This window comes from Clavelina lepadiformis, chromosome 3, assembly GCF_947623445.1.
Source record: "Clavelina lepadiformis chromosome 3, kaClaLepa1.1, whole genome shotgun sequence".
Classification (NCBI taxonomy): domain Eukaryota; kingdom Metazoa; phylum Chordata; class Ascidiacea; order Aplousobranchia; family Clavelinidae; genus Clavelina; species Clavelina lepadiformis.
Window position 1 is genome coordinate 8,119,796 of NC_135242.1, and position 16,669 is coordinate 8,136,464.

The 16,669-nt window shown below is 35.7% G+C and overlaps 1 protein-coding gene across 1 annotated transcript; it reads right to left on the reverse strand.

Moving 5' to 3' along the window:
• Positions 1-2,671: 2,671 nt before the first annotated feature.
• LOC143448769 (uncharacterized) lies at positions 2,672-13,809 on the reverse strand. Its single transcript, XM_076948630.1, has 11 exons — positions 12,334-13,809; positions 11,777-12,128; positions 11,433-11,543; positions 10,433-11,097; positions 9,608-9,703; positions 7,796-7,844; positions 6,469-6,642; positions 5,485-5,544; positions 5,270-5,378; positions 5,015-5,121; positions 2,672-4,858 (listed from the first exon to the last, which is right to left on the reverse strand). Exons 1-11 carry the CDS (start codon positions 12,501-12,503, stop codon positions 4,073-4,075), a joined length of 2,679 nt encoding a protein of 892 aa, XP_076804745.1. The 5' UTR covers positions 12,504-13,809; the 3' UTR covers positions 2,672-4,072.
• Positions 13,810-16,669: the final 2,860 nt, after the last annotated feature.

The following is a 16,669-nucleotide window of genomic DNA, read 5'->3' on the forward strand; positions in this document are numbered from 1 at the left end:
TTGGCCCCGGGTCAATATGGCAGGCTGCTAGTGAACGAACCGGATGTTAAAATATTTAAATCCCACCGCTGCAAGTAGACCTCCACAACTCTGAACGAATTCGTGCAACCATGCAGGCCAGGGTTTACCGTTTGGGAACCACAGCTGCTATAGGGGAAACCGTGACAAACGTAAGCAGCTCATCCACTTACCCGCAAAACTTTCACACAATCACGGTATTTATAATAACCATATCAGGTAAGCTGGTTTTAAACAACTTTATCTTAAATAAATAAACAAAGAGTTGAAGCTTCAGTGCATGTCATCTAACCAAAATTTGTGTCTTTGCACAAATGATTTCTTTGTAACAATAAATAAATACTAATAAATAAATAATTGATAAATAACAATAAATTGACATAAACAGTGTCAATTGCACAAACGATTTCTTGTAGAAAATTGCCATTTTTCCAGTCGGGGTATATAGTCTGTATATCAGTAACAATAGACCCTTTCCGAGTTACTGTACGGTTGGCAACATTTTTTTGATTGCCGAAAAATATGGCGGTGGTTACTCGGAAAAGGTCTATGTGGTACATGCTGACATTGCTTAAGCCAAACGAAACACACTTAAAGACTTGTCATATAACAGCATAATGAGTTACATTCAGGCATTTGAAACAATTTTATATATCGGTGAAGTAAATTTAGGTCAATGAAATTCATGGAAACCTTTTTTTGTAAGAGTCTCATTAGCTTCACTGTGAATGCGTTTAGAAATAACTTTTCTATTTATACATTTTTTTTAATTGCAATCATAAGCACTACATTGCGGTCTGGTAGTTCCCGTCATGTTAAACTCGCTACAAACTGACAAAGATATGACAAAAACCAGTATATAATAGGCCACGACACATGTACACACGAGATTCATCAATGTGAACACCGATTTACAATGAATAAAAAAGAAAAGCTGGTGACGTCACCATTAGCAGCCAGTCAATGATTGAGCAGCAACCAAGAACAGAGCGCTATTGGGAAACAGCAGGCTGCAGCATCCGATCTTTTGATTACGACCCCGCTTCCACCAAACATGCAAAAACGCCCCAACCAAAACTACGTTATTGATTAGCATAGAAATCTAATAATAAAAATTTTCAGAAGGTGGCAATGCACATCACATCACTCCGCCAGATGAGGGCTAAGAAGACGAAACAAAACCGAAGCCTGAAAACGTTAAATTACCGAATCATTACAAACATAAAAACGTTATACTTGCAAATAAAGAAATTGCGTAGCGCCTTTATCCCAATCAAAAATACTGTACGGAGTTCTAATACATAGTGTTACAGTAGTTACACAAAAGTCACAAGCTTTTCATCGAGAAGACATCCGATACGGGTTACCCCCGTTCAATCTTTAACCCCAGTTTGGGTTGACTTCGTGTGGACCACGTGACTGGCAAAGGTCTGTGTAGACGTGGTCGTCGTTTGTGGAGCAGGTTTGCGTCATCATTGATGTCGATTGTCATTGAAGATGTCCTTTCGGGAAGGTTTTGCGTCGAGCTGAAGATAACGAAATCGCGAGGGCTGATGCCTGCGGTCTGGTTTGTACCACATCCAGGACTTTCTGCATTTCATTGCTAATTTGCTAAACGTTCGATTGTAGTAGCACATTTTTGACTAACGTTGATGTTTGACGGGGTCGCGACCCACAGTTTGAGAAGCCCTGGTTTAACCTGTGGCGACCACGGTGACACCACTCAGTGATTCTGCTGTCTTCATTCGAACATATCACTTTAAATTATGTCTGCGTTTCATTCTTTAAGCCTACTGTAACCTATAAGGCTATACCTTTCCTTATGTATTTTCTACTTTTGGATAATTATTTTAAAGGTGTAGATCTTTGTTTACTCTTTTCTTGTTTGGATTTAATTTGTTCATGTGGGTTGGTTTTTTCTTTCTCATTTAAACTTTTCCAATTCGGTGAAATTTCGTTTGCAATTAGGCCTATACAGTTAAGCTTTATCCAATTTGTTTATTTCATTTCGTTTGTTTGTAATTTAGGTTTCTTTCTGTTGGCTAATGATATTTTACGTTGAATCATTATTCGAATTCGACAAATTAACATAACCTACAATATAGGTTACATCGACGGAAGCTAAAGCTTATGGGTAATTATTCCTTGTCTAGCGAATGGATTGATGCATTATATTAAATGATGTAGTTTTCGTGTATAGGGCAGTCTGTATCACTACTTCCCGAAACTGCGAAACACGTTTTCATGAATAATTTACATTAGAAATCATGATTAATTAGTCTATGCTGAGACCTACGCGACGCACTGACGTCTAATGTTAAAAGTACGTCGACCGTAATTTTTACTAAGTGCCGCCTAATCCGGGGGTCTATTTCAATTTCAAAGGAGAAATGACATCGTGACGAGAACAAAAGCAAGAAAATTCGTTCAAGGCCAAACAATGATTGAGTTCTACAAAAACAAGTAATTTAATAATTTGACTATAAATATCTATACGCGATGCCACGCTGTCATTACTGACATATAATTCCTCGGGTTTCGCTCAAAAATGATTTCCGTGGTGACTTTCACTGCATCGCAGCTTCAGTCGTCGTGAACACACCTGTCTGTACTCCGTCACATAATTGAGCGCAACATCAATCCACAGCATAAGTTCCTTCTTCACTGCTAATTCCCACATTATCTTTATTGATGAAGCCCAAATATTTGAACGGAGCAAAGCACGATAACCAAGTAACAAAACAATGGTCATATATATATTAAGATATGGGTATAATGTCATAGAATAATAGAAAAAACTAAGTTTCATAAGTGGTCTTGTAGGTTTTTAAAAGGGTTATTGGTTTGAAAAGTATTCACCGAGACTACTTTCCAAGGCAACAATAGATAAAAGTCATGCGTGCGAGTGCTCGAAAAATTTGGTGATAAAAAGATTGTTTGGCAGTTTGAAACGACTTACGAAAAAAGTCATGTCAACAGTATCTTTAAAAACTTTAAACATGCAGGTTCGCTTCAAAAGCCACCGTACCGTACTAGTTTTTTCGTATACCGCTAACTCACGTTAACTATGTAATTAGGAGCTAACAAAACAATGAGAGATGCCGTGAGTTGCGGAAAAGTTTTGCTCACGTGAAACCCATTTCATTGGCAAGAGTTTTGAGCATTGAAGTGTCGCGATCGCTGCGGGGCAGGGCCAGACAATTTATTCCCAGCTTTTACAACAGACGACTTTCAGAGCCGTAAATGAAACGCACGTATTTAAAAACGTCATTATGTGGTGTTTCATACGTACGGGCGTGCGTGTATGTATGTAAAAACTGTGGCTTAACTTCTCTATTGCCTTGATGCGCGGCCGAATCGACAGTAAAAAACGCGAACGCAAAATAAAAACAGCAACAATGAGAATGAAACCACTGACTCAAGCTAAATATGTAAACAATATTGGCAAGTAGCAGCACTAGAGATTAATTAGTGAAATTACGACTAGTTGCATTTGGTGTCACATGACAGCAGTCCCGTTCAAATATCAATTAACAGCGGTTATTTCGACAGTGGACGCGGCGTTCGTTGGAATAGGCGCGAAAAGATGTATAGGTATACGTAAAGAATACGACGGACGTGATTAAAGATCAAACACCCTGTTGAAATAATTAAGCTAATAAGAAAGAGTAATGTTATCTTGCCCGCCGCAGCTCAGCACAGTTTGGCTTGTGATTACTACGCAGTAGTTATGGCTTTTTGAAATAGAATTTTGGCGAAATTATCAACCCTTTGCGTTTCACAACAGGAAGTTTCATTGGATCGATCTGAAATGGCGGATGAAAAGAAACTACGAGGATGTGGACAGGTCATGTACAGAGTAAAACCATGAGCAAACAACTTCAAATAAGACCGTTAGGCAACGATTAGAAAAAAGTAGAAGTTCATGAAACAACAGTAACACTATTTCAGAGATAAAAGTTAATCGCATATACGCCATCGAGACACTGCACCACTAGAAACGGTAGAAAAAGCGAAGAATCGAACAATGACATCTGGCAGACCTCGGCTACTGCTACGTTTGCGCGGCTGGCCTTTGCTCGCTAGCTATGGCTGCGCTAGGGACGGGAGCAGCTTGAAATTGCGGATGAACCGAAGTCGGTGTCTGGGACGCAGCAGCTGTCTGGTGGGTTGCGTAAGTGTGTGGATGTGCCGACGGTACAGTGCTGGTTGGGCTTGTTATGCCACTGTGCGTTTGCTGGGTGTGCTGTTGTTGCTGATTTCTTGGTATGGCCAGATTCGGCTGGTTACCTTGCAGTGCTTGTCGGGGTGCGTTTGTTTGAGTTGAGTAAATGGTTTGATTGGGAATCTGAGAAGGCTGGGAGAATGAGTTATTTTGTTGCGGGTATGCAGCTTGCCCTGGCGAAAATTGGGGCGTGGCCGACTGCTGAACCAGTGCTGGCATTCCTGGTTGCATTACCCCTTGTGGAGATTGGAAGCCGGGCTGACTTTGGCCTTGTTGTATTGGCATCTGTCCCTGTGGCTGTTGCATAGAAGCTTGACCTTGGGTTTGTTGCACTGGAATTTGACCTTTCTGGATAGCTTGGTGCCGCAAAGTGTGCTGTGGTTGTGCAGTACGGGGAGCCTGCTGTGGCAAATTTGAGTAGACTGGAAGAGGTTGTCCCTGTTGGTGCTGGAAAGTAACCTGACGAGTGACATGTCCTTGTTGTTGTGGCTGCTGTGCAACAGGTTGTTGCGCATGAATTTGTTTCTGCATGATTTGTTGCTGGGCAGATGCCATTGCCTGAGGTTGTTGGGCGTGTGCTAACTGCGAACTAGCTTGCTTCGCAATGGACGATGTCTGAAGAAAGTCAAAGAAATTTAGAAGTTTCATCTTACTTTAAATGCATTATAACATGCAAAGTTAACAGTATGTAAAGACTTCACCATGTGATCATAATTTACTTTGTAAAATGAATACTATAAACGTAAAAACAAGAAAAAGCTTTTGCCATACGTTAGCTACTGGCGCTGCCTTTGGTTGATTCTGCACCTGCACTCCTGAACCTCGTTGCGCATTTTTTTGTTGAGTGCCAGGTTGATATCCATGAGCAAGTGGTGTGGCTAAGTCAAAACAATTAGCTAATTAACATAAAAAAGTCAAACGGGGCTTTAAGTCATATCTTCCATTAAAATTAGTATATTTGTTGTGAATTTAATAAAAAAAAGATGAATGTAAATATGAATATCAAACATGAATTGTATAACCTACCGTGCGGGACGGATGATTTTTGACTTAAAACTTGGTGGGCTGCCGGCTGCTGTTGTTGCTGTGATCCCATAGACGTGTCATGTATTGGTTGCATTGAAACAATCGGTTGCTATGGAGAAACATAACATGACTGCCATGTCACAATATCTACCATTTTTAGTGCTGCAAGCTCTGGCATTTATGATATGAACATGTCACATGCACAACAGTCATACCTGTGGTTGAAAAACTTGTGACTGAGAGGAAGATGGCTTTTGATACTGAACATTTTTACTCTGAAGATACAAAGCATACCATCACAGATCTGTTTAACGGACCACAGAAATGTAAAATATCTAATCAATAAGCAAGTAGAATTCTAAGTTAAAAAGTTTACACTGACCAGACAGACATAAATGGATATGAGTAATATGTCAGCCATCTTTTCCGTAACTAGTGTGGTAGAAAGTACTATAAATATACCTACACCATAATGGAGAAATCTCAATACTACAGACATAGCATCACAAATATTAAGATAGTATTCTTTATTCGATTTCTATCATTTCAAGTAAATTGAAGGTTTGGGTTAGCTTTGAAAATAGTCTTAAAAATGTTTTTTAAAAATTAATAAATTGCCATAACTGTGCATTTAAACTCTTTTTATATACTCTGGATGATTGGAGCATTGGTACTAAGGTGGGAACCAGTAAAAGCTGACCAAACTAGATGTGGAAACAAAATGCATCCAGTGGGTTAACTTAACTGGATTATACAGACCAAGCAACACATGCAATTGGTTTGCCCTGCTAACTATGTTATGCACCAATGAACCTGCATAATTTATTTGAGGTGGGTCTCAAAATTGTAGCCAATATTACTGACGGCCAAGATAATTTAACTTGCAACTTGCAAGCAAAGAAATTTCATCTACTGTAAAATAATTTCCAAACTAATTGTAACCTTAGATAGAGGGTGGCCTACAGACTTAATAGGGGGTTGTGGATAGAAGTTTGTAATACTTCCTATCATCATGTGATTAGTCATACAATTACACTTATTCCTACTGAGGGCACGAACAGGTCTTGGAATGATATTTCAGATTTGTGGATGAGCCAGAAACCTTGGCGTAGATAAGTTATTTTACGAAACATGTAACACACAAACTCCATATTCTTTATATATATGCTAACATACATCTTTTTTTCATTTTGACTTACTGGTCTGGATAGAACAGGTTGCACAGCAGCAAATTGTTCTGGTGTAAGAACACCTCGCAAAGCTTCATTTTCCTTGTTGATTTTCATTATGTCATCTTGCAACTCGACAATTTTATCTTTTAATTCATCAACTTCATCACGGACTGCCAGCATTAAGTGTTTTTTCACCAAATCCTAGTAGAAATCAGGAAGACTCATTGATAGCTTTAGCTACACCGCATTCAAACATAAAAGTTGCAATTAAATATTTCCTTCACGTATACAGTAGAATTCCTATCATTGCATTCAATAAAGTGGTACTGTATATACTTCTTTAGCTTTCTCTTTGATGTAGCTATAAGCAATTTTTTTTTCCTGTTATCGTATTTAGACTTGCAAAACTTAATGTATAAGTTACAACTTCAATATAACTTGCATGGAGAATTACGACAGTGGCTTGTATAAACACATGCGGCATTAATATATGTGAGAAGTAATTTCAACTTGGTATTAGTTATAAAATACCACTCCCATATTTAATAGTTTTGGTGTCTTGTATTTAGATTTTTGAAATGCCTTAAATTTTTCGCCGTATTTTAGTCACATACACATATTGGTAGAAGCAAGTTTCATCTAAACCTTTAGATTAACAACTTGCCTAACTTGTTTTCTAAACTGGTTTTCTTGGTGTTTGTTAAAAATATTTTGAATTGGTTTTGTTTTTAAATAATGTAAACATTGAATGAGTTCTTTTCAACAAATGCTAAATATAACAAAATAGCAAAACTTAGAGAGTTTGTATCTAGGGTTAAGCCATTGGCCATAAAATTTTCCATTACACAACGAGGCTGTGTGTATGCCTTGTTTATATTAACAGTATCAGAAGTGGTGGTAGCATAAGGTGAAATGAGCAAATTTTTCCTGGGCAGCAAATGTCAGTGATTTCACGATAGATATACCATTAATTAAGCTTAAAAATCAAATAAATTTGTATCATACCATCCAACTCAGGTTAGCTTTACTTAGCACAAGCAAAGAGAGAGTAAACAGTTTTTGCGTACTATGCCATTGACCAAACCTTTCTAGATAGTCAAGACAAACATGAATTCACACGAACAATATCCTATTTGAAATTAAATACAAGAAAAAATGCTATCTAAAGTCTAGAGTGATACCCACATACTGTATCATTTAAGATTCATAAAAAAACATTTTCCAGTATTTATTTGTTTTCATATATTATAGAATTAATTCTAATATGTATTTGGCAAAACGTTGCATACGGTGCACTATTATGATGTAGGTCATAACTAAAATCAAAATAAAAAGTATAAAATTAAAAGCATACCATAGCTGCCTCAATCTTGTTGTCAATTCGTACGTTTCTTGATGATGTGCTGTATGGAAATGTAAACAGACAAAAAAGTCATTGTTAATACAGGTTTGAAAAGAAAAGCATGAAGGAAAATGGTTTATGACAAAATAGTTATATATTACCATGCATTTTAGTGTTACTTATAAGTTACAACAAAGTCAAACGACTTTAAAAAATTAAAGAACTCAGAACAGACATTAATACAAAGTAGCCAAACATAAAATAAGTTATTGGGTTAAATTACAACAAAGCCTTATTTTATAAGAGGTCAAGTACAAACAAAGGAAGATTTCAAAAGGAATGTCACCATCTTCCTTTTAGGCTTTCAGCTAATATTGAACTAGTTAATAGGTCTCTTCTGACTGGCTGATATAATTAATGCATGATTGTAGAAAATCACATTGATTTGGCATCTACCGATACATGCTATTTAATCTATATATGTGTGCTTAGATATTGGAAAGTGCAACTGATAATTGCATTTCCTTAATTTTTACCTTAGTATGCTTGCATTTATACACTGTTAAAGGTTTACACAACATAGTTACTATCAATTCATTTTGCAAAAAAATCATGCCTTAATTAACATGCTATAAAGTTTTTTAGCATAGGCTTTTAACATGTATGTCAGTATGTATAAGCTACTTTCATGCTATGCTTTTAACATAGATCTGGGTAATGTGTAGATGTGCAGTGCACTCAAGTTTGTTTTACAAAATGGCCAATGGTGGTATATTCAAAACTTTCAACATGAATTTGAGCAAACTTGCAGGTTATAAGAGACAAACTGGAAAGTAGTAAGCAGTAGTTTGTATTATCGCTTTGCTAAAGTAGAACATTTTTACCACGGAAGAAACTCATTTAAGTGGGATATGCATGTACTGCCTGTTCAAATAACTATGTAAGCACAGCAACACTAAACGTTTATCAAAATAGACTACACAGAGTTTTGATATGTTTCTCCAATAAGTTTGACAAAAGGGACTGACTTGATGAACTGCATTTGAAAACACATGGCCCAAAATACCTTTTGTGAGGTAGTAGAGCAGAAAGTATAATGCTACAGACTCAAAGTCAGGACATTGCTTTGATAGGAATCACTTTAATAAGACCAGATAACAAAGGTAGTGTTTTGGGGAGAAATGTGGTAATGATTGAAGTAATTTTTAAATCACACGTCAGAGAAAATATTATGGATGCAGATAGTTTATCAAGACCACACTTAAGATTTAATGTGGATTAAACATGCCAACATTACTGAAACGACTCAGCATAAAGATAAAATATAATTACATCTAGTAAATTTTGAAAGCTTTTACTTAGGCAAAAAAATAACCATGACCCATGGGCACATGTAGACATAAAAGGACATACGCAAAATATTCTTTCACATAAAAATATTGGCTTGGTATCATGAACTAGTTTATTGTAGCGTCGTTATGGCAAGCTTGATCACAAACACTTCAAACAGAAAAGACAAAAGTACTCACAGAAGAGAGGAAAGAGAAAGGCCATTGAGAATGGAAGAAAAGGATCTATGAGCGAAAACAGGAGACAACAAAAACTTAAGTTGATTCGAAGTCTTGAAGAAAAAGGCAGCAAACACCAGTCACCACACAAATGAATCAGAACTTACACATAATATAGGCTATGCACATACACCGTAAATAACCATATATTTTATGTTGTTTAAGACTGGCCGAAGTTTAAATAGAAAAAAGTTCTAATAAAGTTTCACATCTGCCACTCAGTAAACCCAGGAAAAGACACAAAGCCTGTACCAACCTTTCATCATCGCCTTCACCAATTGCCACGTTATCAGTGGAAGATTGCATCACATTCTTTAGCAGTTCTTGTTCTGGAGTGGAGTCACTTGCGAAGCTGTTAAATAAAGCATTGCACTGTTACACTTGTGGTGTCCTCTATGCATACTTTGTGGGCTGGTTACTGATTAACTCGTTGTTATTTCTGGAACAATATATGGAATTCAATTTTACTATGTAGCACAAAACTCCTGTCATTTCTTGAAGCAAAAGGTGAAAATCATTACAAAAAAAACAATTTACGGTTTGTTACAAATGTATAATTATTTTAGTTAACATAAAAAATGAACACCACTTTTAAGATTACTAGCAGAGTATAAAGTATTTCTTCAAAGATTTAAGTAAAGCTTATTACGCCAAATCATATGGACAGTTAGACACAAGGCTAAAAGCTCAACCACCACTTAATCTACAAGAAGCCTTTGAAGACAGTTTCGGAAACTTTAATAAACTATCTAAAATATATATATATACCGATATTTTCCTATCCATGCAAACACTTTCAATAATCTTACTGGAAATAGCTATCAGAATAAACATCATGCTCTGATAGGAAATCGTATTACGAACAAAGAGCTGTTTCTGCCAATGTACTACAATCAATCAAGACATGACAGTAATAGGAACAGTGTACTGTACAACATTTACAATTTAAGATATATTCATTTCTATTACATATATCTGCGAATTGCAAATTGTTATTTAAAAAGTGCAGAAACAACTAACTAAAGATCAATCTTTAACGCTTACCCATTAATTTGTGGAGTGCATTAAAAATAACACTTACCCATCATCACTATTCAGATGTCGTTTTATGGCATCTTCAGCAATTTCATTCACTGTTTTGATAACGTTTGGCAATTTTCGAGGATCCAATTCATAATTTACAGATGAAGTACTAGCTGAATGTTGCATCGGCACATTGGCTCCTGTTGCCATGACAAATGGAAGTGTATCGCGTTGAACTGAAGATGTGCTATCTGAATGCTGAAGGTTATAAGCGCTCGAACTGGATGGTACAGAGGTCGAAGACACGGACATTGGAAGAATATTGGGGGGTTGGTGATGCAACTGGTCATGAAAATTCAACCTAGAATCACTGGCAGAGTGAGCCACAAACCCCAAGTTTGGTGTCTGTGCATCGACATAATCATAGCAAGTCCATCTTAAACGTTCTCGCTTTATTGCTTGTGATGATTCTCGTTTTACTACTTTATAAACTCGCGACGCAACACCTTTAGCAGGTGCTGTGGTAGTTACAGAAGTTGATTTGCTATTGCTTGTAGGCACAGCAGTCGTAGCAGAAGGACCACTATTAGAAGTTCCAGTTTGGGTTTTAGTGCTAGTAGCTGACTGCATTTGCACCTGCTGTTGTGGTTGCTTAGTTGATTGAGGTATACTGGTTAAGGATTGCTGCTCAGTATGAGCCGAGGTTGCCACGGGAACATTACCCTGCAATAAAACTAAATTACCCATTTTTGTTGTGATGTAAAGATCAACATAGCAAATTATTTTTAAATTAAAACAAATACAACCAAGCAAAAAGTAACACCAATTCTCATACATAATTATATTCAATAGTTTTCTTATCAGGAGCTACAAACCAAGGCTTAGTTTATATGTTGTACATTACTTTCTGATTAAATATACATAAGCATAATTGGACAACCAAACAAAAAAGTTGTAGCTGTGCCCAAAGAAACTAAGTTTTTATCATAGGCACTGCTAGCTGACTCCCACTTGGAGATATACTGTAGCTGCAAAAACATATACACAAATGATGATACCTGTCCTGGCACGCCAGGCTCATGAGCAGAATCTGAAGACAATTCTTGTGGAAAGTCAGTGACACTTGACATACTTCCTGGCACTGTCTTCTTGTTGCTAACATCACTTGTCTGAAAATTTTTTAAGCCAATGGCACCCAATTTAAAAAAAACTTAGATTAATAGAGTCTGAATTTAATATCTGGTGTAAAGGGATACAGCATAAAGGCTATTCATTTTGACTAATATCCAAAAGGAATAACATCATGATGTATGCTTAACAAATGACAAGCAAGTTTAAGTGTTTAATGACTGACCAATTATTGTTGTTGTACCGATAGTTGGTAAAAAGTTGACACTCTTACCTGAGGCAAAGCTTGATTGCCTTGTTGTCTTGATGATGGGTCATATGAAATATTTTGACCACCTTTTTGGACAGGTATAAAAGACGAACTTTGATTGACAAATGCTTGTGCTTGTCCATTATCCTGTACAGTGATGTTCAGTGTGTCTTCAGATGCAGAACTCTCCTGATCACGATCAACATCAGTGGTACGAGAATATGACATTTCGGAGTATGATGTATGGGATTCATCAAGATCATCGGCACTTTCGTCTCCATCCACTTGATCTTTGACACTAGTAATCATAAATCCACCTTTCTTCTTAGTATTTGGTTGACTTGAATTGGGAATTTGAGCAGGGTGCATAGCTGACCTGGGAAGAAAAAATATAAACTGCACCGATTAGAAGCAAATATTTCCACATTCAAGAAACTGTTAAAAATTTTAGAAGCTCTTGGTTCATCTTGCATTGTTAAGAACATAATGCAGTTCATTAATTCAAAACTTTTACATGTTTGCTATATGCAGCAAGAATAAACATTGTAGTAGAATGAACACTGAACTTTAAATATGCTTACCCTGAATGTGGTTCAGTTTGATCATGGTCTTTTCTGGGTAAACTTTGCTGAATGGGTGTACTAGTACTTATAGTTTGTCCAGTGGGAAGTGGAACATGAGGTTCCACATTGCTTTGCTTCGGTGCGTTTTGTTCACTTTGTTGTAGTTTATTCCTATTCACGTCCTCCATGGTTGTTGGCAAATTATGCCATAAATAGAGATTGTTTTAAAATAAAACTGTCATTTTTCTTTTTGCAGCAATTCTTCAATCGCCGTATAAAAAGAAAATGAGCTCATTATTATTGAAACTTTGCTTAATCTAAATACAATCTGCAAACAGACAAAATCCATCAAGCAACTCTGATGTAATCAATTACAAGGCTACAACTACCATATGATGAATGTACCCTAATATATTTGCAACATATTTGTTAGACTTTTAGAGCACATTTTCTATTGCAACAATGAAGTCAACAACACCATATGTTTTTACATATATTTATTAGTTCAGCTACCTTTCCTTTATTGGAATTAATCATAAATTAAAAAATATCAGTATCAAACTTAATTTCGCAGTAATTTAAAAAAATGCAATTAAAATAAGTAACAACGGAACATATTCCATGTGCAGTCTTTGAAACAATGTGCATTAGTTGTGAATACTACAATTTATCAGGGACAAAGCTAAATCAAAAGACTGGAAAAGAAAACCTTCTCTACACATAAACAGTAAGCATAAAAGCAAGAACAATCTGTAGTTTGTCAATGTTATAAATATCCATATTGTCAGACAAAGAGGAAAATACTTGTCATGAATTTCAGAGATGCATTTGATACCCAAGATTTAAGACATATGCTTGACTTTGCACAGTAGTTGTAGTGCACGTTAAATTTAAAAGAATATAAAAATTTGAAAACATAGGCCTAGTAATCTAAAATGGGAGAGTGGTATGTTTTTAGAAGTGTAATTTCATAACTACAAATTTAAAAGAATTATTTGGATTATATTTTGGCGATATAATGCAAACCATTGACAAACCATTCTTTAAAAAGCGTTTTTTTTTGAAACATAATTAAACATTCTACATAGCTACATTGAAAAGTAGCTTTATTTCACTTTTAATCTAAAATAAACAGCATAATTATAAAATACATTGTCAAAAATCTACTTGCCCCAATTTCAGGAATCCTTCATATTTGTAAATGTACCTTACACTTAACCATAAAATGTGACAACTTTCTCCCTTTTCAAATGTAGGGATTCAGCAATATCAAAATGACTTTTCAAAGAATTGTGCTAAGGCTTTACCAATGATTTAATGAACTTTTCCGCACTATTCGAGAACCATGATGTAATTTAGCTCCACAATTGGAACCAAATTAGTTGTAATCACACTAAAGACAGTTGCATGTGAATTGGCGCAATCACGTGCACTAAAGCCTTATAACTTTATTTATTAATTATAAATCTACGTTCAAGTAACCAACTGCACGAAAGTAAACCTCATTTCAAGCTAAAAACGAAATTTCCACGTCCAATGCAAAACCTGTAATATCTCATGAAAGAAACGAGTTAGAGAGCTCTTTTTACGCACACTTGTGCATTTATTCTTCCTCTATATTTCTTTAAATTTTTGCGAAGCCTCCTTTGCTGTAGATTTCTTTTTTAACTACCTTCCTGCTTAGGTCTGAATTTTTTGTCGGAGCCAATGTACGAAAAAGAACGACTATCGCAAAATGCATTGTTATTGATAGCAAATTAGTGATTATGTGACATGTACAGAATATATATCATGAAAATGAGCATTTTTTTCATCAGCAATTTCTTAAATCAGTATTGGTTGAAGGCAAATATCAAGCTATGTGGCATTTATCAGTATACGTATGGAAGTTTTAGTGGACAAGAAAAATTTAAAAATCCACGATGACCTACATCTACATGACCGTTTTTTAGTTTGAATGTGGGCATCCGTAAACTTCCTGCAACTTTAAGGGCCTCCCTGGTGCCACCTAGTAGCTGAAAATTGACAAACTTTTGTGCTATGTAAAGAGAAGTTACTGGACTATCAGAAAAACAAATTTTAAGAATACTTACACCATCATCATAGTTAAGGCTTTAAATATGACAAAAACAGGCCAAAATTGAAATTTAAGAAGAATTTAGTCGACCCATAAAAATCTTATAAATCATGATTACAAATTTTAAGTTTTAATTTTAATTATTTTTTGAATGTGCATTAACTTTTAAACTAATGTCTAAGGAAGTACGGTCATAACGTGAAGAACTTCCTGACGTATGGCTTGTCAAACATGAAGGAGAAATATGGTAAATACCACTTAAAAGCCACTTGAAGTGATTATTTTACCAACGGCTGGCGGTGAAATAGATGCCAAAGCCAATAGATGAAATAGATGCCAAAGCCGCTACCTCAGGTTCAGTGACCCATATCTCAAAAAGTACTTAAAGTAGGAAAAAATCCAAAATAAACCTGGTTAACATATTCTCCACCAATTAATACAATATTATCAAAACCTGTGAGGGTGACCTGAAAATGTGTAAAACATTAGTTAACACGTCGTGAAATGACCCATATATATATATAAATAAACTATTTAACAAGTACATTTACCTACCTGCTCTTATGTGCCTTTGCATTGAGAAGTAATTGAGACGACATGGCCGTATCGTGATCACATACTTTTCCATTTAGATTAAATCTTAGTTGTCAGTAAGGAAACAGGCAGAGAAAGCATGCTTGCCTAGTCAGCTTGCACGTCTACCGTTGGTTTTTAATTAGTTTCAGTCGAATTTAGCCTAGACACAATTATTTTGTTTGGCCAACTTGAAGTATCCCGCACCTTCGCTTCATACCGATCGTTTTTGCAGTTGCTACATATTGTAAAACAGTGGTCGGCAAATTTTTGTTTTGATAGCCCAAATTTTCATTTCAATAGTAAATGACAGCCCAACATCACACGTGAAATATACTTAGCCTAATGCAGTAAATATTGTTCTGCTTTATTATGTGCTGAACTAACTATTATGTGCTTTTCTCTTTTTCGCAGCAAACATTATTCGTTGAAGTGATTAGGATAACTTCAATTAACTTTTAATCTAGTTACGTGCTTTCCACAGGTTTAGCAATATACAGTAACCTGCAATTAACAGACAGTCAGCAAATGAAAATACACTTGCATCACTTATTTTAAGTTGTATTGCGGCCCTGAAGCTAAACGTGTATTGGTTTGTACGAGTGTGGGTTGAAATCCCACTAGCTAACTATAGCAGTCAGTTCTGATTACCCTAAATTTAACATGTTAATTATGAGGTATAAAATTTAGATTCAGCTTTCACATTTTATTGGAAAATATCATTTCATCATTACTGATAAAATAAATCTTGAACCTCTGTATACAACTGTTATACAACCACAACTGACTGAAGTGTGACTTAGATGTCCTTCGAACACTCACTGTCAATTATTCAACTATTGTCCAAGTCACAATTGGTAAAGACAAGTTGTAGGATAATGAAGGGTTAGCATTATAAATAAAAATGGCTTGCATTCTCAATGTAACATAAAAATTAATGCTTTGTGAGTGGAAGGTTACTGGTTGTGTTTTCCACATGTCTGTCGTTATAGCTGTACGTAGTTAACCTTTACTTAAAATGGAAAAAACACCAAGAAATGGATTGCTAGAAGCAGTGATGGAAAAAATGAAACTGAGTGGTCGTGAGGTGAACAAACTAGCAGTGACATCCTTATTGAAATACCATACATAGAATAAATATGACACTATTTAAGGTATAGTGTAATTGTAACTTTATTGGAAAACTTGCTGACTTGGAAGAACACCTTTTCCATGCAACAGGAATAGTCAGACATCACTAATCCGGACCATTTTGTTTCATCAAAAAATGTTGGTTTAGTGAAGTGTCCCATTAATTGAAATCCAAAGAATATTACAGTGAAATCAATTATTGTAAGAAAGCATGTATTTTGGACTACACTAGATTTTAACACAAAAAATAAATGCATTGAAGAAAAAAACATTAAGAAGTGGATTGCTAGCGCTCCAAGTTAACCAGGCTAAAAGAAAAAAAACACTGAAACTATCACTCAACTCACATTTACTTGATTACAGGATACAATTTACGGCCCATCATAATTTGCTTGAAGGCCCACATTTAGGCTGCGGCCCACAGTTTGCTGCCCACTGTTGTAGACAAAGTCTTGAGTCAACCAATGCATGAAAGAAACATTTTGTTAAGCTTAGCTGACATTTTCTGGTGAGGTTTGAAGAAAAGTTTTGTATGTTAAGGCTGAATTTACTAATAAAAAATCGTCCAAGAAT

Coding starts and splice junctions, on each gene's coding strand:
- LOC143448769 (XM_076948630.1), bottom strand. CDS start 12,503: ATGGAGGACGTGAATAGGAATAAACTACAACAAAGTGAACAAAACGCA. Junction 11,544..11,776: donor GCAATCAAGCTTTGCCTCAG/GTAAGAGTGTCA, acceptor AAAAATTTTCAG/ACAAGTGATGTTAGCAACAA. Junction 6,643..7,795: donor ACAAGATTGAGGCAGCTATG/GTATGCTTTTAA, acceptor GATTTCTACTAG/GATTTGGTGAAAAAACACTT.